A 21,072-nucleotide genomic window follows, 5' to 3' on the forward strand; every position below is an offset into this window, starting at 1 on the left:
ACAAGTAACCCGAGATGAGATCAGTGAGCTTTTGGGTTTTGCGAAGGAAGGGAAAAATAAAGTCTACAGATTATCAAGTGAGCTGTCTTCATACTGTTTGTCATTTTTCTTATAGTTATAATCTCTTATAGTTAGGATTCAGACTTGGAAAATGAATAGAAGTGGGCCTGTCTTAAAACTGTAATAGAATACATGAATACCACTTACTTCCTTCTTCCTACTCAAAGGCTTACAATATATGGTTTTAAAGTCATTCAGAGCTGCTCTTATTTCTATGTATGGACCCAGTGACACACCACATTTCAATATGTACAGGCAGAAACTACTGAATGAATTTAGCTATTAGTTCATCTACTGCTTGTTCTTTTTATTATATGAAGTATAATATCAAGAACTAACATGGATTTGCACCTTTCAATTACTCCATGCCCGAAGTCTTCTCAGAGTGTAAAGGATGAATATCTTTCCTGGTATTGAACGTTGTTAGAACTTCTTACATATGAATTATACAAGTGCACAGAAAGTAAAGAAAAAGCTCCTGTAAGCAAACCTTGGTGCTGTGGGAGTGAAGCGTGCTTTATAGTGGTCTTATAATCCGGCATCCTTCCGTCTTTGGGAAACAATGGCGTAGCTTCCAGTTTTGATCTTATAGTGGTCAGCAAGAAAACCATTATTTTTAGCTCAAACGTTAATTCACACAACGTTCTTGAAATTCCCATCAATAATACAAAGCATCTCTATTGCAGATCAGAATGCAAAGGGTAAGCACTATTTTTTTTTTTCCAAGGTTGCATCAAGGAAGTGTTTATGTTGGATGGTTTGTGTGTGTGTGTGTGTATGTGTGTGTGTTATTCAAGAACATGAAATATTCTTTTCTGAGATCAAAGAGGAAGCAATTTGCAGGTCTTGCTTTTTGGAGCAAAAGCAAGCCCACTCTGGCCATTATGAAGTGTGTGACAGCTCATACCTCTAACAGCTTGGCCTGGCGCTAAACCCCTTTCAATAGCTAGCCTTGACTCAGCTATTTGAGCACAAAAACACCCTTACCAGTACCCAAACATGCATAGTCGGTGTGTTATACAGTCATGGGAAAAAGAAAGTACACCCTCCTTTCATTTTATGTGTTTCATTTATCAGGGCCGAAATAACAATTGTGCGGTCCTCACCAAGTTCTATAAACAAATAAATAACCTCAGGTGACAGCATTAAAAACCACAACAGATTTCAATATGTAGTCATTTTTTTCCTAAAAAGTAAACCACCATTCAGAAACCAGGTAGGAAAAAATAAGTACAGCCTATAATTCAGTAACATGTAGAACCACCTTTAGCAAAAATAATTTAGTGAGTTTATCTCGCTTTTGGGAGAAATTTTGGTCCACTCTTCTTTGCAATATTGCTTCAGCTCATTGATGTTTGAGGACATTCGTTTATACACAGCTCTCTTAAGACATCAGCATCTCAATGGGGTTGAGGTCTGGACTTTGACTTGGCCATTCCAACACACTAATTTTTGTCTTCTTTAGCCATTCAGATGTCAACTTGCTGGTGTTCTTGGGTTCATTGTCCTGTTGCATGACCCTATGATATACACACACCTGAGTGCTCCAGAACGCAAAACTGGCAAACTGCTTTTATAGAGGTGGTCACACTTCTTGATGATTAACTAATATTGTGCATTTCATTAGTAACACCTGGCTGCTAATTACGCTCTTAAAAATTGTGGAAGTAGGAAGGGTGTGCTTATTTTTTTCTACCTGGTTTCTGAATGTTGGTTTACTTTTTGGGAAAAATGACTACATATTGAAATTTTTGGCCCTGATAAATAAAAACATAAAATTGAAGGAGGATGTACTTTCTTTTACCAATGACTGTATATCAAGTTGTCTGGGAATAACACTGGGCAATATCTAAAAAGTAAAATATGTGAATCGCCATACTTCCCCCAGCTCTCTGTCTTTTTTTTTTTAAAGGAACTACTAATCACATTTTGTGCAAATTTGAAATTAGGAAGAATCAAAAGTAAATTCTGCTGGTGGTTATGGAAAATGGCTTAACTTCCAACATAATGATGTGAAAACGGAAGGCAGGAAACGCTGTAGTTTTACCCACCATACAAGCTGAGCCAGTGGCTTTTCCATCTTGGAAATAGTTGGGGAATAGTAATTGAATAAAATGATATTTTGGTATAATGATACCAAAAATAAAACCACTAAGTGTATTATAGATGGGGCCCAAGGTGGAAAAAACAGTAACAACAATTTCTTCCTGTAATTTAGTAAAGTGTACTCTCAATTTTAATAATCTCACTTTAGTCATCTTTTCAAATCAATAATGCGTTCCATCTGTTTGTCAGTGAGCCATACCTGGAACGTAGATCTATACTACATACAGTACTGTGTAAAAGTCTTAGGCCTATTACCCTATTTTTTTAGTACAAACTTTATTATAGATTTTTATTTTATGACTTCTACATTACTGAGTCAGTACAAAAACATTTTAGATTTCCAAACATTAGTTTTCCAGCACAAAATTAAATGCCACAGAAAAATGTTTGTATGTCAGTAAAGCAAGCAGCGTATTACATAAGAGACCACTTTCAGACAAAAAACATAATGAAGGCTGCTGGGTTTTGCTGCAAAAATAGAAGCAAGTGTGACAGTCAAAGTCTCCAGAAGAACTGTGGATGCTTCAGCAAGATGCTCAGTAACACTTACAGCTCATTTCCTTATATACATATTGTACCTGAGACTACTATTTATTTTAAAGCAAAGGGTCCTCACACCAAATATCGATTTTATTTAATTTATTACTGTTTACTCTGCATAGTATTTTTAATGTAGAAACATTTAATTTAATTATTATGGAAGGCATCTTTGCTCTACAGCATTTCTTTGTATGTGCCTAAGACTTTTGCACATTAATGTACAGCTATAGCACATCCATACTATATACAACTATAGTTCTCAGAGTCCTTCCCTGAAGATGTTGCTTGCTTGTCTTCACTATTGCGAGATGTCTATACACTTCCCATACATTCAACTATTTGGAGCAAGGTTAGGAAAATAGTATGTTCATTCCCTAGCTAAGCCTCTAAGATGCAAACAACATTTTTTTTCTCAGGCAAGCCGCACTGATGCAGTCAGTTACTCAGACTCTTAAGCAACAGGGCTAATTTACTTACTCCCACAACATTTGTGACACTTCTTTCTTCTCATTGGCACACTGTGTTATCTGGGGATGCTGAGGATGCTCCACCAATTTTCATGCTCTTTAAAAGAGGACATTATGTTCTTCTTGGAATGAGTCAAAATATAAAAGACTTCTCCTCCAAGGACTACTCAGAAAATTGCAATTACAAAGCCCAAAAGTCGACATTAATACTTTCCCCCTAATGTGTCACAGAACTTCTGTATGCAAGAGAGGATGTGTTTGATTTTACATAGTGGTGCTCTTCAGATCCAAAATGTTTTGTTGTTTTGATTAAAAAAAAAAGTGGAACAACAGATTCACAGATTTATTGCTTTACCACTGCCACTTGACTGTGTTTCTGTCTATATAACTGGCATTTGATTCAAAGAGTACCTTGATCAAAACCTGTATTTAGACTTCTCTGCCTAAATCAATACTCTGCAATTTACTATGATTAAGCTGCCTGTTGGGGCTGCCTGCTAGGCTCTGTGTCTTATTGGGTGCAAATGGACCACCCAGTAAACTCAAACCATGATGGTGGCGATGGTGGCTTGCAATGTTCGATCTTTAATCTCACCGCTATGACTAATGTGTTTTCTGCCACTGTTTCACCTGACTCTCCTCTTATATCAAAAGATCTGAAAAGTTTAAGGTTAGGTTCCCTTTCTTCTTATAAAATCATGCAAAATCCCTTTGCTCAAGATTGGATAAGTTTCTCATGAGGTTAGTGCAAGGAAAACTGGTAAAACAGTTAAAGATAAGGAGATATGATAAGTGTGTGCAATCAAATAAACATTTCCCAAAGTTTTCCACCTGGAATAGGTACAGATCCTGGAGCAGATGAAATTAGCCTGATTCTTCTGGACAGATTTTTACTCAAACAGCAAATTCTTCACCACTGGAGTCACTTGGATGGAAACCACTGGAATCACCAGCAAATGACTCTATGAGCTCCAAAGAAAATGAAGTAGCATAATAGTCATTAATGGTGCTCCTTGTGAACTGAAACACTCTGAGGCATGACTGACTCAAATGCAAAATGATATTTTTAACCATTTACAGATTCAATATTGCTTTACCTTGGCCAGGGTTGTGGTGGATTTGGGAACTCTCTGTGCAAGGCAGGAATACACCCTAGATGGGACGTCAGACGATTGCAGGGTATCTAGGGGCAGTTTCACACTTTTGTCTGCTGTTTTTCTCCAGACTTGGGGCTGTTTGCTCAGAGAGTTCAAAATGTTTGGTGGAGTGTGAAAGTGGAGTGGTCCAGAGAACCGATCCCTGGTCTTCTTGAAAGTATTGGCCTGGGACTCTCTTCAACCAAAATTTGGTGCGGACCAAAATTTTGTGGAAGCTAAGTGATTGGTTCAACTTGTTATGTTGCTTCCTGTTTCAAGGTTTGTGATAGTAGAGAAATGAACAAACCTATTCAGACATGAGGAAAACGTGTAAAACTCCACACAGACAGTAACCCGAGCTCAGGATCAAATCCTGGAGCTGTGATGAACCAACACTAGCTGCCACCTTTCACCTACAAGTTGATTAGTAAAATGACCAAGAGCCATCTGTGCAGTTCTTTTCATTATGAGGCCGTAAACATGTCTCCAGGTGGTTTTCACACAATGTATAATTTCTGTGCATTTATATAACCTGCATAGGCCACAACTTTGATTGGGTCGTTAAAGAGAATAGCCACTATGTATTGGTTATCAACTGAGATGTACAGATCCTAGGGCTAGAGTCCACTTGCTCCTACATCCCTTCTTGGTAAAGGAGACAGAAATTTCTTTTCTTCCCATCCAGTGAGCACATAGCCATTTTCTCATGAGTCCTATTGGAAGAATTGACCTCCACCTTGGTAGCAGTGCTTTTAACAGATTAACCAGTGCACTAGAGCGCAGGTACATTAGCTCAGGTGCACTGAAAGCAGCTTTTGCTTTTGGTATATGTGTGGTTGTGTAAGCACACAGTAAGTGAAAGTAGGGTCAGGATAGAGCCCTAATTTCAAGGCGCTAATGGCTTTCCTGTGATCCTGAGTAATTACGCATACTGACAATGCCTGTTGGTGAAAACCAGTTAGCACATTACATCTCCTCTCAGCTGGATTTTAACAGACACTCAGGGCTGTGACTATACCTCTAATTATACAGCGCAGAGGAAACAGGCATAAAAATGAGTGGCATATGAAGGGAGAAAACAGTTTTGTCAGAAAAGGGAGTTGGAGATGAAGGAATGGAAGAGAAACAGACAGAAGAAGGGAAAACAAAGCAACATCTGTTTCCTTTCATTTGGTCTAGCGGATACTCTATATGGCCAAAAGTATGTGGACCCCTGACCATCACATCTATATGTGGGCCTTCCCCAAACTGTTGCCACAATGTTGGAGGCACATAATTGTCTAGAATGTCTTTGTATGCTGTAGTATTATGATTTACCTTCACTAGCACTAAGGGACCCAAACCTGTTCCAGAATGCCAGTGCCCCACAAAACGAGGTCCATAAAGACATTATTTGCCTATGTTGGTGTGGAAAAACTCAAGTGACCCACACAGACCCCTGACCTCAACCCCACAGAACACTTTTGGGATGAACTGGAAAGCAGACTGGGCCTTCTTGTCTGACATAACTGCTCAACCTCACTAATGCTCTTGTGGCTAAATGGGCACAAAACTCCATAGCCATGCTCCAAAATCTAGTGAAAAGCCTTCCAAGAAGAGTAGAGGCTCTTATAGTTGCAAAGGGTAGACCAACTCCATATTGATACCCATAGTTTTGGAATGGCATGTTCAACAAGCATATGTGGATGCGATGGTCAGGTGTCCACATACCTTTGGCCATATATTGTATATAGGAGCTATAGGAGCTTTGAAATGTTCAACCATAACTGTGATTCAGTACAAGAATAGAAAAAAACAACACAGAAAGTAAAAGGAACCTCAAGATAAAGAAGCAGACTGATCTGATTGAGGCTGACATGGCAACAGTGGCATTCACATTAGGCTTGACTTGATGAATAGCGTGTAAAGTCATGGATCTTGTGAGGTCTTTAATTAGCTCTAAGAGGTCAGATCCTCCATTGACATCATTGTGTCCTCCATCATTTGTACTTCGTTAGCATTTTGTCTTTTATCCTTTGTCCTTTTGCGTGGTACGTGGTGAATGAGTCTTTGCACTATAATGATGTGAGTGTGTGTAGGCTTCATCACATGGAAGATTACATGACGCCGAAAGAAACACAATGAACCAAATTGTTTTTGGCCTCATTATCAGAAACATACTATAAATAGCAAAAGAATTTGCCTAGTGTTTGTCATGTATAAGTTAGGTTCAATTCACCATAGAACACAACTGGTAGGCTTGCAGACCCACCAATTTTCATTCTGACTACATAATGACATGTATTTCACATATCCACAGGGAGTGACATACAATAATGCTTGCAGCAGTTATTTTCTCAAACCAGCACTCGCGAGTTGTTATACTGATTTTGTGATGTGCTAAGTAGACCCATTGTGTTATTAGACTATCTACTGGCACCTAAAGTAGAGGAGTGAGCCTCAGTCAGCTATGTCCAACCTCTATAATTTTTCCTATGCGGATATCCGACCTGTAATATTTGATTTAATATCTGGTAGTAATAGAATTGGAGGAGATGAACAGCTTTATATATCCATAACATACCCATTGCTGCAGATACAGACCATTAAGGCTGTGCACATAAGAAGCGCAATTTTGCCCTATCATCAGAAGATTGCGAGTTCATATTCCAATGATATGACTGGCCAAAGTGGCCAGGAGACATTACAATAAGAATAAACAGCCAAGGTCTGTCCGTCTGCTTAGCATCAGGTAAATAGACAATCATTGGTTGGTGTCTGTTGACAGACAGGAATGGAATAGTATGAGAACAGCAATTCAGAAAGATGTAGTGGCTTTACATGTCTTTGAGGAATCATGTGATAGCACTTACTTCCCTTCTGGGAAGGGTAGCTCTCATGCAGTGAGCAAGACCTTGACAATGGGGTTGGACAGAGTTTTGGAATAGAGTCACAGGACTCCAGTCATGACTTGACATCTGACTTGATAAACCCTGCGACTTTGACTTTTTTTTTAAACCACCCATGACTCAATCAGGAACACTCTTTTAGTTCCTATTTCTAAGTTAGCTAATTTTATTTACACTACTTTTTTGTTGTTGTTTTTTTCATGTGTAGTTGCAATGTTGTGTGTCGTGATTATCTATGCATGAGCTGAATAGTTTATTTGAAAGTTAGCAAACAAGTATTCATTATTTATGTTTATTCCACTGCACTGTTGAATTTTAAAATCTTACTGATCCACATATAAGATTAAAAACTGCAATCTGATATGGTGAAGTTTTCTGTAAGGAGATGTTTAATTAGCATTTTTGGAAGGAATCTCCACTGTCAGCACTTTGTCATAGTGATAGGTAAAGCTGTAACTTTTTCATCACAGGAAAGTCTTTAGGATGGACAGCTTTGCAGTTTTGCGGTAACAAACTGCTTGGTAACAAGGAATGATTGTTTATAGTTCATACTGTAAGTGATAATGGGAAGTTGTTTCTCAAACTTTCCACAACTTTAACTGAAACTATAAACAGATAAAATGAATGGCGTCATTCTGTGATAAATTAAAAAATTGTTCGTGGTGGGAAATTGTTGTGGTATAATAGGAATAAATCGCTTCAGGATGTGTTGAAAACAATCTGTCCCAAATCCTCCACCCCCATCATTGATTATTTTCCTATAACAGCACACTCCATTGTGTTTTATTTTCGCAACCATACAGTTAAGCCGATTGCGGTGAATTTTGAAATGCCATTAAATTGGTTGAGGAACACATTCTAACAAGAGCTTAGTATTACAGACTTCAGTTTCAAGACTTGAGACTTACTTGTTACTTGCAGGGGATTGTAGTTACTGATGTTACTGAATAATTCACAGTAGTTATTGTATATGTTTTAAAATTATTGAACTTAATAATAATAATCTGGGAATTTAAAGGGTTAAAAAGGACGTGTGCCTTATTTTCCTTATTTTATTTTTCCTATATTTCCTTTATATTATTTCTTCTTATTTTTCAACTTTGTTGTGATGCCATTCATACCCCAGTTATTCATTTTTTTCCACTCTCATTTATGGCATGACTCAGAAGAGTGCATCGTTGATTGTATCCTATTGACAAAGATCAAGAAGCAGAGAGTGGATATGCGGCGTTTTTTGATCATCCCTCAAAACCTGATCTGTATAAGAAAACCTCTGCGTTCGTTCATGTTCTGTGATGTGCACTCATTTTCGTGTAAATAACAAATAGACTCTTTAGGGCCAGTCTACGTTTACCAGGGCGCATGAGTCATTTGCGAAAGTAATTTGGCTGATTTGTGGCCTTGTTATCAGGAACAGATGAATGGTTCAGACTGTGCGGAGATTAAAAGCAGCACATAGACAGGTTCCTTTATGGCACTGCTGATGTTCTGTCACCGTCCTATAAGATATGGAAATAGGATTTCAATACAACTGAAACACAGTGAGTCTTAAGTGACTCACAAGGAATCTGACGTATGGTAAATGCCTGCAAATTGATGTGTAAATATAAATCAAGGAACTAAGGTGCAAGTTTTGAATATATATAATATATGAAGAGCAGTCAATGAAACTATGGTATAGTTTCATTTGGTCTTAGACTGTCATTTATATTAAAAGAAAGAAAAAAGAATGACTACATATAGATTTTCATATACACTTTCAACAGGACTGTGTACTGGTCGGCGTCGTAGTTATGTACTGTCTGTTCTGTCTTGTGCTGTCTGCACATGTTTGCACTTGTGCACTTTACGTTTAATTTATGTAATTTATGTAGTCCCCGTAGTTCTGTGTTGTTCTGTGTTGTCTTATGTGGCACCTTGGTCCTGGAGAAACGTTGTTTCGTTTCACTGTGTACTTGTATATGGCTGAAATGACAATAAACTCCACTTGACACTTGATTTGTAGATGTTGGTAACAAGAAACATAGTAAGTAAAGGGCGATTTCCCAGATAAAAAAACTGAGATCTTTTTTGATACATGATTAAACAATTTTATACCACAGCACTGTTGACTCCTTGATTCTGATTTTCTATAACAGATTAAGATATATACACTATATGGCCAAAAGTATGTGAACACCTGACCATCCCATTACAGATTTAGTCTCCCTTTGCTGTTATAATAACCTGCACACTTCTGGAAATTCTTTCCAGTAGATTTTGGCATGTGTCTGTTGGGATTTGCCCATTCAGCCACAAGAGCATTACTGCTGTCAGGCACTGATGTTGGGCGAGAAGGCCTGGCACACTGTCAGCATTCCAGTTCATCCCAAAGGTGTTCAGTGGGGTTGAGGTCAGGGCTCTGTGCACACCACTCGATTTTTTCCAGACCAACCTTGGCAAACCAAGTCTTTATGGAACACCTTTTGGCCCTTTATTTACAGTGAAGGGAACTCTTAATGCTATAGCATACAAAGACATCCTATACAATTGTATGCTTCAACTTTGTGGCAACAGTGTGGAGAAGACCCACATATGGGTGTGTTGGTCATATACTTTTGGCCATATAGTGTAGGTTTATATTAACGCAATCATTTCAGTGTTATTGTTTGTACAGTAACAACTAATTCACAGGTACTTGTATGACAGATGCTGAACATAATCCAAAACTAGGTATAAACAGATTAAATTGTTGATACAGTAAAGTTTCTTGTGAATAGACAAACACAGAATGGTGGAGAAAAAAAAAACATAGCAGCAGTACTGCAGGTGGAAATGTCTTGCTGATGAGAGAGGACAGAGGAGAATGGCCAGACTGGTTTGAGCTGACAGAATGTCTATAGTAACATAAACACCACTCTTTACAACCATGGTGAGCAGAAGAGCATCACCAGAATACACTATATTTCAAACATTGAGGTGGATGAGCTACAGCAGAAGACCTCATTTGGTTCCACTCCTGTCAGCCAAGAACATAAATCTGAGGCTGCATGAAGTGGGCACAGGGTCACTAAAACTGGACTGGTAAATGTCCTAAATGTCCTTTTTTCTAATCTTCAACTGTCCAAACATGATCTTTGTAGGGAGACACCAAGGTTAGATTAGATAGTAGTCTAAATAGAAACGTTTCAATTTCATGTGGGTAAACTATATTTATGTTTACTTAAAATAGATATCAGAGATTTAAGCCTTCTCAAGATCAATGGGTTTTCAGATCACCTCACAAATGTTAGAATTTGTGTCATGATTAGAAACAGGGAATTATTACACAATGATTCCCTGTTTCTAATGAAGCAGTTGCTAAATTACCAAGCAGGATCAAAGGAAATGTCTATATATATATACATATTTTAACCTGTTGTTATTATAGAAGAGCTCCCACAGGCATCTCATAAAATGTCATAAGAATTTCCTGTACGGAGTTAAGAACATTGGTGCAAGTGAACAAATTAGGCTTGGTGATGGTTATCTATGGTGGCTCTGCAGTAGAGAAATGCCTTTAGGTTAGCTTTAACGAGACAGACGTGTCTGCTTGCTCTGGTGCTCTGGCGTAATTGAATAAGAGTCTCGTCTTTAGAGCTGGTACACAGAAATCATTCGTTATTAAGGATGTGAAATCATACACTATTCTCATGCATTTCATCAAATTGAACTCAATATACTTGGCACCCTGGTGAACACTCCAGTTTCATCATCTTCTTTTTTTTAAATTTCATCTACCTTTGTGGTTTGTGGTTACGCAAAAGCGAACGTCGCAAAATAATGGACACTTTCCACTTTCCTTTCAGTGCACGTTTGCCTATATAGATCTGTGCTGCGATCATAAGGGGTCCATGAATTTCTTCCACACTGGAATGGGTTCTTGAGTTTATTTCAAGGTGGCTTGCATTCAAGTATGAAAAATATGGCATTTCATTATTTAGACATTATTTGAAAACAGACCAAGCATCATGGTAACAATGTAATGAATTACATGAATTACATTTCACATTTTTCTACTGTAATGACTGCATTGCAGTGCGACATGAATTCCACTTGATTAGGCTGTAAATTAAATGCTAGTGACTGACAGTCTTGATTTAATTGGATATGTATAGTATTGGATAGTATGATATTCATACACACTGTATATTATACCAGCTACTTCATGTAATTTTGCTATTTACGAAAGAAGAATGCATAATCGTTGATATGGTGAAGTTTTCTGTAAGGAGATGTTTATTTAACATTTATTGAAGGAGTCTCCAGTGTCAGCGCTTTATAACAGTCAGTAAGTTTTCCACCACGGGATAGTCTTCAGGACATTGCACCTTCTGTTTTCTCAGTGACATGACAATTTGCACTTTTTTTGTCTTATTAACTTCAAGGTAGAGAAAAAAGAGTGGCTGGTCAGGGAACAAATGTTTATAGCTGTTACAATGTAAGTGATAACTAACTTGGAATTATTTTGTTTTGCAGACATTCCACAACATTACATGTAGCAATAAATGATTTTATGCAAAATCTGATTTTATGCAAAATCTGTGGCCTATTTTTTTTAAAATCTCAAAGACATAACTATATAATTAACCAGCACAGAAGCACAACATCCATTTCAGACATAACCGTCTATTCTGTGTGATGTCAGCCAAGGTCAGAGTTGAGTGGTTAAAGTAAGATGAAGAGATTCTGCTACGTAGTCGAGGTTACTGCTATTGATGGCACTCACGTTGAAGCAGCCACCCGGGAGCACATACACATGCCTCTTCTTCACCAGAAATTCCACCTGCTGAACTAATGGACAAATTGAATTAAATGCTTAGAAACAGACAACCATTCATTGACCTTCTGTTCAGGCTTTCTTTTTATAATCACATCCCACTGGATGAATCACTGATGTACAGTAAAACTCTTGTTCAGAATTTTTGGTGAAATTATGCTCTCCTTTTACAGGCATGAGTCCTACATACACAACAACAGAGAACGAGAGAGCAAAAATGAATCCAGCTCAATCATTTTTTTCACCTTACACTCTGCTACTGTACCAATGTCATCTGGACACAATATTCCACCACTTACAGTATAACAGACATCATTCCTGAATTTGCGTTCATGCTCATTCATTAGCGAAAGATCAAGACAGAGATTGCTGGTGAAATGACATTTCACATTATGAAGCATTTAAATTCTTTAAACATCAGATATTACACACACTCAGTCTCATTAAATGGCAAGGTTTTCAAAAGGACAACTGTCTCTTCTCTAACAGTCTGAAAAGAGCACAGACTTCAAAATCCTCCCATTACATTTCGAAGCTGTCTGTGAGTGTGTGACTAGTACACTTTGCCAAAATTACCATAAATTAATCAGAGATGCAGAGATACAGAATTGAAGAAAACAGGCCTCTTAGAGTTTAAAAGTTTGTCTAAATGTCATGCATAACTTCCTAGTTAGACATGTGACTGCTTTATTGTTTACTCATCATCGATGAGGCATTTCTTCTGCACTCGCACAGTATTCAAACTGTGGATGAGTCAAAAGCATACATTACTCTGTCAGAATTCATCCTACCACGACTATCAACCATAAAGCACAAGTACCACAGAAAAGCAAAAAGAGGGTCTGTTTACAGCTACAGTTTCACTATCAAAGAGTAACCACTACACTGGCGAAGGAAAACTGATTTGCTAACTTTCTTGGACCTTTTTTCAGATAAGCTTATGCATTTTTAAGCTTTGTTCCACCTTAACTTAAATGTAGATGACTGGCAGCTTTGGAAAGCTTAAAAATGAATGGAAGGATCTTTTAGAGAAGTCTGTGGTCTTGGCAAAGCAGTTTGTCTGTCCTTGTAAAAAACCTTTTGGCATCTACAATGAAAAGCTTTCCACCGTTATATAATCTTGTCTCAGCATGTGTACAGAACATGCTGCTTGGTGACTGTGAACTTCCCTCTAGGCAAAAAGTTGATCTCTGGCTTGATCTTCCACTAATGAATCTGTGACAGCAATCACGTAGCTGTTATAAGCGGCAGAATTTACTCACTTTATTTAACTGATTTATTAATGCACACATCGCTCACCAGAGAGTCCAATACAGCAGTAGATTCCTCCCGACTTAATCAAGTGCTCCCATGTGCCTGGGCTTCCTAACAGCCGCAGCTTCTCTTGGAGACGCTCCTTCATCAGCATGCATCTCTCCACTGTATCTTTCAGCCCTTCCTGCCTGACAGAAAAGTCATTTAAAGCAGTCACGTAACAACGTATAAAGCCTTTCCGCAGGAGAACTGATAAGGGCTGTATTCAGAGTCGGATGTATTCAGGTGACTTAAGTTTACATGGGGAAAGTTCCTTGTATTCAGATCCAGCTGCTTAAATTGATTTTCTGGATGAGTCATTCAGATTATTACAGTTACCTGCATATAATTCAAGCCTTCAAGGTTGCCAGATTTTGCATGAGTACAAGTGCCTGAGATGTTTTTTTTTTTTTTTTTTTTTTTTTTTTAAAGCAAACACCGAACTAAACACAAGCACTTGACTTTAAGCCAGTCAGGACATAGAAAACGCAGACTAAAGAAGGACTTTATGGATTTTATATGGACAATACTACTAATTAATTAACAGTGTCATATTTAAGTATCTAATATTAACCCTGAATGGTGTTCCATAGTTTCCTGAGTGTATTTACAGTCCAAAACCAGAATTTCAGCATGACGTATTATGATTATGTGGCACTGGATTTAATACTGCTCTTCAATCGAGCAGATATTGGGCAAGAAAAACATATTCTTCAGAACTGTGATAACTGACATACACGTCTGTCTTCAGCATCGCCCGCAAGATCAGCTCGCAAGTGTCTGAATATATCTGAGGTCTGAATACTGATGTGCACAATTTTGGTATGGCCCTGAAATTATCCAAAACAGAGATGATCAGCTCCAATGCTTCTCCCTAAAAGCCAATCCACAGGTAGATGTTATTTCAGCAGAGTGGGTGGATGCTTCTTTAAGGGACATGAATATACAAAGTTGAATACAATATTTTGCAAACGTCTACTTTGAAATTATGAAACCAACAAGAGTACTAGGAGTTTGCTGGTTTTTTACAGATGTTCCTTCTTGGTTCTATTTTTCAATTCTTCTGCTCTTTGTAATTTTTTTCTCCTTTGCTGTTACTTTTCTTCTTTGGTCATATCTTTGGGCCGTATTCAAAGTACAAATGTCAAGCTATGAATAAAGGCCTTGTTTGTTTCCAAAGGGCAATCAGAAATGATTCACTGTAAAAGGAGTTTGAACAGGCTTACCATTCCACCATATGTGCAGGATTGCTGAGCACCGTTGTCACCACTCTGGCACCTTCCACTGGTGGGCGGGACCAGAGTGTTTGGACGATCTTCTCTGCCTGGGATTGGACAGCCACCAGAGTGGCGTTCTCCTTCAGAACACACAGGAGGTGAGCCACTCTGTCTCCTGGGAATGTGAGATTGGATACAACACGAGACAAGTGAAGAATGAAGGGGAGGCCTGAACTGAGAGAAGATTTCACTGAACGGATTAAATGAATTGCACAGAATCGCAATATATTTTCCAAACACATGCAGGAGAAATGTGTAGTTACACAATGTTACATCTGGCTGCCTGGGTTGACCGAATAAGCATAAATCAAATATGCACGCAAAAGGTAATGTGTTTTGTCTTGCGAATTAGCCTTAAAATGTAAAAAGCTATAATTTTTGAGTCAAAATATACACAAAAAAATTAACCTGATTAATTGAATTGATTCAATATTAACTCAACCTCCTAAAGTTAGTTCTAAAATAGTTCTACATGTTCTTTCCTCACTCTTACTATGTAATATTACCTCGATCAGTTTGCATTGTTTTGGATGTAGTAATTACTCCTTAGGCTTTTAGGGCTGTATTCAGAGTTGCTGACCTAAGTCTAAAAGTTACGTTAATATTTACACTGGGAAAGTTATCTGTGTTCAGAGTCGAGTTACGCACATGCTTAAGGAGATTTTCTCGGCATCCCATTCAGGTTAGGCAAATAGTCCACACCTCCAAGGTTGCCAGCTTTTTCAACAGCGTCTAGACCACCGCCTTTAAACAAAAACTTGCCTTTAAAACCGAAAATGCAGACTAAAGAAGCAGATCACATTTTTTATTTGCCCTCAAATGTAATACGATGCAACATAAAAGCAACTCTCATATAACTGTTCGAGTTGAAATCTGTTGTTACATCGGATGTGTGAATACTGTAGCTCAACTCTGAATACAGCCCTTAATAATCTTGTGTTATTTTTAACACAACATGCCATGTCATAAGGATACAGTTGGTCAGGCAGGCCCTTGCTGAATTTGGGGAAGAAAATCATTAGAATCCACTGGGCCCTATTACTGTGCATAGTGTTCCTTTTTTTTTGGACAATGGTGTGCTGCTATAGTTCTATGTTTGCTCTTACCATACAGGCTGAAGTTGTGGGAGAAGCACTGAGCACACAGTAGTTCCATCCCCAAAGATACACAATATCTCAGTGCCCAGGAGTCCTGATTAATGTCCTTGCTTTGCAAACCCTGAGCTGGCAGCAAGAAGAAGGGCAGAAGCCGACGTTTCTGAGAGACGAGAAAAAGAGAGGTAATGAATAAAGACGTACCTGTAACGACATTCATGTTTAAAACTATAACATATCAAAGACTAGCTTCCTGCAACAGTGCATTCTCAGTTCGCAGAGTTACCTATAAGAATTCATCTTAACAGCTAATTATTGTAATTACTGAGGTGTGTTGAAGTTAGAAATTTAAATTGTATTGTTTTTATTTTTATTCAGGTTACATAAGTTTTATTATCAGGCTAATTTTTAATTATTAGTGCACACTAATACACGAAATGGTTTAGAGTAGAGTATAGTAGAGAATGTAGAGTATAGTAGTTTTCAATATATTTCATTTTTGTTTGGAATTGTATTCACATGGTATTTTTTTTGAAAATTGTGACTAAGTTGTCTGTTACTAAAGAGAAACTAAACAGTACTGTACCACCAGGATTTCAGTCACACATTTCCATTCGTCCTGTGAGAGATCGGCTCCGGTGGGACTGTGTCCTGAGGCGGACAAGACCACCACGCTTTCTTCCGGAGCTTTCTCCAGGTCCTCTACCATTTCTTCCACACACACTCCGCGACTCCCTCCGTCCCAGTAGCGGTAGCGTTTCACCACCCCAAAGCCTGCTGCCTCAAAGATACCAGGTAATGATTCTGTGAACAAATCATACCAGAAATGTAATTGAACAACGAGAGTGTTTCACTATCATTGTGTTCTTATCATGGTTCTGACAGCCCATTAAACACATTCAAGTTCATAGCATCTAATTTTAAGTTGTCTGAATTCATACCTATGAAGTAGTGGTACAGTATGAAAAGCTGAAGATAACCATACAGCACAATATCATGTTATATATCGTTTTTTTTTTTTTTTTAAATCTAGAAATATTGTTTTCTCTGATTTTTGCTTGGTATTTGGCTATCCTACATTAATGTTTTCGGGGTGACCACTGGCGTCTTTAGACTGAAGAGCTGAACCTTTATACCAATGCTAATGTTATACACACCATCACACGGAGAAGACAGGAGAATGTGGCCGGCCCAGGAAGAGCTGACGCAGTAGCAGCGCTTCAGTAACTCTGCTCCCAGACGCACTGCTCCGGCGCTGCCTACCGTCTGCACACCTAAAACCTGTAGAGAGTGAAGCAATATTAAAGAGCCAGCCACTTGTTCAATCATAAAGACTCCACACTATAACCTAAGGAAGCAACGGTCCTGGTCATTAATTACATTAGCTTCTGACGTGAAGTCGGAGTTGATCTATTAGACAGCAATCCCCTGCTGATTGTTTTTTCACTGAGAGATAAAGCAATGTAGCAGTAATACTGTGAATGTTTTGCTTTTCAGTGTGGCATGTTTTCCTTACGTCATAAATGAAAAAAAGTAGCAATTCTCTCTGTCTATTGCATCTTACATTTCCCTGCTAGTGCAATTACTTTGCTATCTGGCACAGAATCTTCATATTATTCATCTGTAATGGCTTGCCTTAATAAGCTAGAACAGGAAAATGAGAGATAGCTTTTGGTACCTAGAAGTGTATGGTTTTTTTTTTTTTTTTATGACTACTCTTCCATTCTGTTTTTCTCTGCTTTAGAATTGTATCAAGGAGCACAATGTTTAAGGGGCAGCAGTTAGAGTGTGTGTCGTCTCATAGGCTTAAACACTTGTAGCACTCAAATACTATCAACACAGAACGTTTTTCCGTCAAATACTCCGGCAAAAACACTCGTTACTATGTCGCTGGGCTACAACAAAATAACCTGCAGTGATTTACCACATCACAAGTGTACTCAAGAACTCAAAACAATGGCCCAAAACACGTTTTTGTTTTGTACGGGGAAAACTGTGTTTTACTGAGTATAACTTCCACTCATAAAAGAGTCATATTTACAGAATTACTTGGCATTCGGAGGTGATGCTTCATGCATTTGGTGACAAAACTGATGTGCAGGATTCTGTATATTTAGATGCATATATTCCTTCTAATGATTTTTGATACTAGGTTTTTCCTTACTCCATTTGAATGCGTCTTAATGAGATCCGAAGGATCAAAAATGCTGAAATGAAAAAGAAAAAAAAAGCAAACTGGCACTGAGTTGCTAAATGAATAGTCTCAATAGATGGTTTAATTGAAGGCTGCTTATATAATCCTTGCTAATTGGCAGGGAAGAAAACGCAGGAAAAAAAAAACCAAGGTTTAGCTTTTGAATTGCTTCATAGTCCTCTGGCTTTACATTTACTACCTCATGAATGCCGGATGGATTTCCAATTACGGGGCCAAAGTAAAGTACACACAAGGAGATTTCAGTGTGATGGGAGGAAAGTCATAAATGGTAGAGCCCACTAGAGAGAACTGAGAGAGATTATATCCAAGTCAAATTATCTCTCTGTAGCTGTGTCACTCATCTTCTGCCACTGTGTAATCCAGGAATGTTCTTCTGTTATCGTCTGGATATTAAATCCACAATGACAAATATGGGTGCCACAAGATTACATATTTACAAGAAACACAGGCCTTTGATTTACAGATCAACCCTGTATCCATTCAAAGGCTTCCACCGTTCTTCTCTCTCATCTAAACAAACTATAGAGGGTAGACATTGCGTCACTGGTGTTATCAGTGTATTCAGCTGGCAAGTCGGCAGCGATGAATAAAAAGCCGATGGATTTAACGAGCAATTTCAACAAACAGAGTCATATCTTATATAGACAGACTGTAGCTGTACAATGTCAGTCTGATGCTGCTCTCTCAGACTAAAGTCACACATTGTAAAAGAACTCTTTTTTCCAGAAAGCTGAGTTCTGCAGTTTTGCATAACGTGATATGCTGATGATTTAGTGCCATTGCGACTAAGGACAGTCAAGTTCTGGCACTGTCAGAAGGTTTGAAATAAAATCTCAGTGTGTGACCATTGCTATGATGCTTGTCTAAAAGCCACCAATAGGAAGATGGCACAGGATTACGTGAAACTCATGGGACAGCTACAAATGGCGAATGTAAATGAAACAAGCTAATGGACAGAATTAAAATATACTTCTCACCCTAAGCACAGTTTAAAGAAAGCTTCCATTTATGTGAGTGTGTTTTCTGCACAAAGCTGGATTATGCTGATTGATGACATAATCAAAATGTAGTCAATCACTTGTTAATCGCTATTGTTAGAGGATCTTCATCATTTAATCTGACATGGAGAACACATGTCTGAAATCACAGTCTAAACCCAATGGTGTGTGTAGTATAAGTAGGAACAGACATGTCACCCTATTCTCCACAATGGCAAGGCTATCCCGACCTAAAGCCAACTGTGATGCCCTGCTGCTGAATTCTGGGATGCCAAGTGGAGGTGGGTACTCTGGGGTAAGGGTGGGGTCAGTTGCGATTTGCTGTTTGATCTTCTGGATGAGAGGATTCACTATGGGCTTGCCATCCTCACCTACATATTCTAAAGAGAAAGAAATGCACAAAAGATTAGTAATAAGGCTACAGTGTTATTCGAGGGCATTAGAGGTGCACAATAGCAGTGTTTGGTGGCACAGTTTGGTCAATTCCCTTTTCACCTGGTTCAATTTACCAGTCGATTATAGGTTCAGTTGGTGTATTAGAGCAGGAAAATCACTGGTGTTTTGCACCCCTGTGATATATTTGCTAGTGAATTACTGCCTATTTACATCTGGTCATGTCATTCATACTGATTATCCTCACAATATCTGGATTGGGATTATCCACATTAAAATGTATGTGTAAATACACCAAGGATGACCAGATTAAAATCCCAAATCATTTCAAGAGGTCTGAGGTCTATCAGCACCAGATATACTGTAAATACATCATCATATCCTTTATTATTTTAACACAGGATGGCATAGCCCATGTAGCCTGTAGCCACCCAAGAACCTTAAATTTGAACAACTTGCTAGATAAAAATTTTAAGTCTAGTTTCAAGGCCCAATCCATAGCCTCGCCAGTGATGTTACCATCTTTACAGAAATGAAACATGACACGCCAAATCACAATTTTAGTGTTTCAGCTATCATTTACACAAGGAACAACACAAGAAGTTAATGGTCAAATGACATGTGCTGATTTGCATATTATGCACAGTATAGCAATCAGCTTCCAATCTGCTAGCTACAAGTGTAAATGAATGTGATTTCAAATTTTACTAGGATTTTTATCAGGATACAATGAAGTTACAAGATGCTTCACATGACTAGGTACATCTCAGGTGCATTTACACCCGGATTTTGATGTGAATTAAATCCGAATTAAGATAGACGAAGCGTCCAGGTACATCTCAGGTGCATTTACACCCAGCTTTTGATGTGAATTAAATCCGAATTAAGATGGATGAAGCGTCCTTGTACATCTCAGGTGCATTTAAACCCCGGATTTTGATGTGAATTAAATCCGAATTAAGATGGATGAAGCGTCCTTGTACATCTCAGGTGCATTTAAACCCCGGATTTTGATGTGAATTAAATTCAAATTAAAATGGATGAAATGACCATTACATCTCAGGTCCATTTAAAACCCGGATTTTGATGTGAAATAAATCTGAATTAATATGCACGAAATGTCCAGGTGTAAATGGGTGTATTAACTGGATTTTTAAGTGAATTGAATCCTAATTAAGAAAAGAAAAGCGAGAACGAATTTCAATCTTTTTAAAAGCTTCTTTGGTACATTTACACCTGCATGTTATAATCCTGATATTTAAGAACTGGGTTTTTAACATATTTAACTTTCGGATGTTGTACAACAGCTCCTGAGGTAACTGATGATTCGCACGCGCCTCCCGCGCCTCCCGCAGTGGCGTCACTCACCTCTGCGCGCGAGACAAACCTTGTCAGGATGCGAGTCGCGTTGGAAATCTTCCAGAAGTTTCTCCTCGGTGTTGAGCGCAGCCGCGGCAGCGTCCCGGAACGCAGAAACAGAAGACGCCATTACTGTGTGAAATACCGTTTTACTTATTAAGTGTCAAAAGATGTGGTTTTCGTTCTCGCGATATTGCAGGTGCGTCGCGTGAACCAATTTGGCCTACGTGTGTTTACTGGTTGTTGCTATGATAGCATATGAAACCGGCAGCTATGGTCTATGTTCTAAACCGCATAATATGCCTAAATAGTACACTACGCCATATATATATGGTAAACTGCAGTGTAGTACTGTTTTGATGCAGTGTTTAATAAGCGATTTGGGACGCAGCCCACGTTTTAGCTTGTTGAAACCTACTGTTAGTTCGTAATTAGCAAGTTATGCTAA

General features: G+C 38.4%; 1 protein-coding gene and 1 long non-coding RNA gene across 3 annotated transcripts in view; one reads left to right on the forward strand and one right to left on the reverse strand.

Annotated features, from left to right (window-relative positions):
* Nucleotides 1-11,103: 11,103 nt before the first annotated feature.
* Nucleotides 11,104-20,920, reverse strand: got1l1 (glutamic-oxaloacetic transaminase 1 like 1). 2 transcript variants are annotated; one of them, XM_026925182.3, is made up of 8 exons: nucleotides 20,634-20,911; nucleotides 19,071-19,252; nucleotides 16,817-16,940; nucleotides 16,246-16,463; nucleotides 15,672-15,822; nucleotides 14,515-14,680; nucleotides 13,295-13,437; nucleotides 11,104-12,009 (listed from the first exon to the last, which is right to left on the reverse strand). In XM_026925182.3, the coding sequence occupies exons 1-8, from the start codon at nucleotides 20,752-20,754 to the stop codon at nucleotides 11,870-11,872; spliced, it is 1,245 nt and encodes a 414-aa protein (XP_026780983.3). In that variant the 5' UTR covers nucleotides 20,755-20,911; the 3' UTR covers nucleotides 11,104-11,869. The 2 variants fall into 2 exon arrangements, with proteins under 2 accessions (XP_026780983.3, XP_026780984.3); XM_026925183.3 differs by lacking the exon at nucleotides 11,104-12,009 and having other exon boundaries at nucleotides 13,303-13,433; nucleotides 20,634-20,920.
* The window catches only part of LOC113533328 (uncharacterized), a 30,887-nt gene continuing 24,348 nt past the window's right edge, over nucleotides 14,534-21,072 (forward strand). The window contains exons 1-3 of the long non-coding RNA XR_004578578.2: nucleotides 14,534-14,663; nucleotides 15,679-15,844; nucleotides 16,252-16,454. This is a non-coding gene — a long non-coding RNA (uncharacterized LOC113533328). The remainder of the gene's footprint in view (nucleotides 14,664-15,678; nucleotides 15,845-16,251; nucleotides 16,455-21,072) is intronic.

The sequence above is a fragment of the Pangasianodon hypophthalmus genome, chromosome 8 (assembly GCF_027358585.1).
Source record: "Pangasianodon hypophthalmus isolate fPanHyp1 chromosome 8, fPanHyp1.pri, whole genome shotgun sequence".
Taxonomy (NCBI): Eukaryota; Metazoa; Chordata; class Actinopteri; order Siluriformes; family Pangasiidae; genus Pangasianodon; species Pangasianodon hypophthalmus.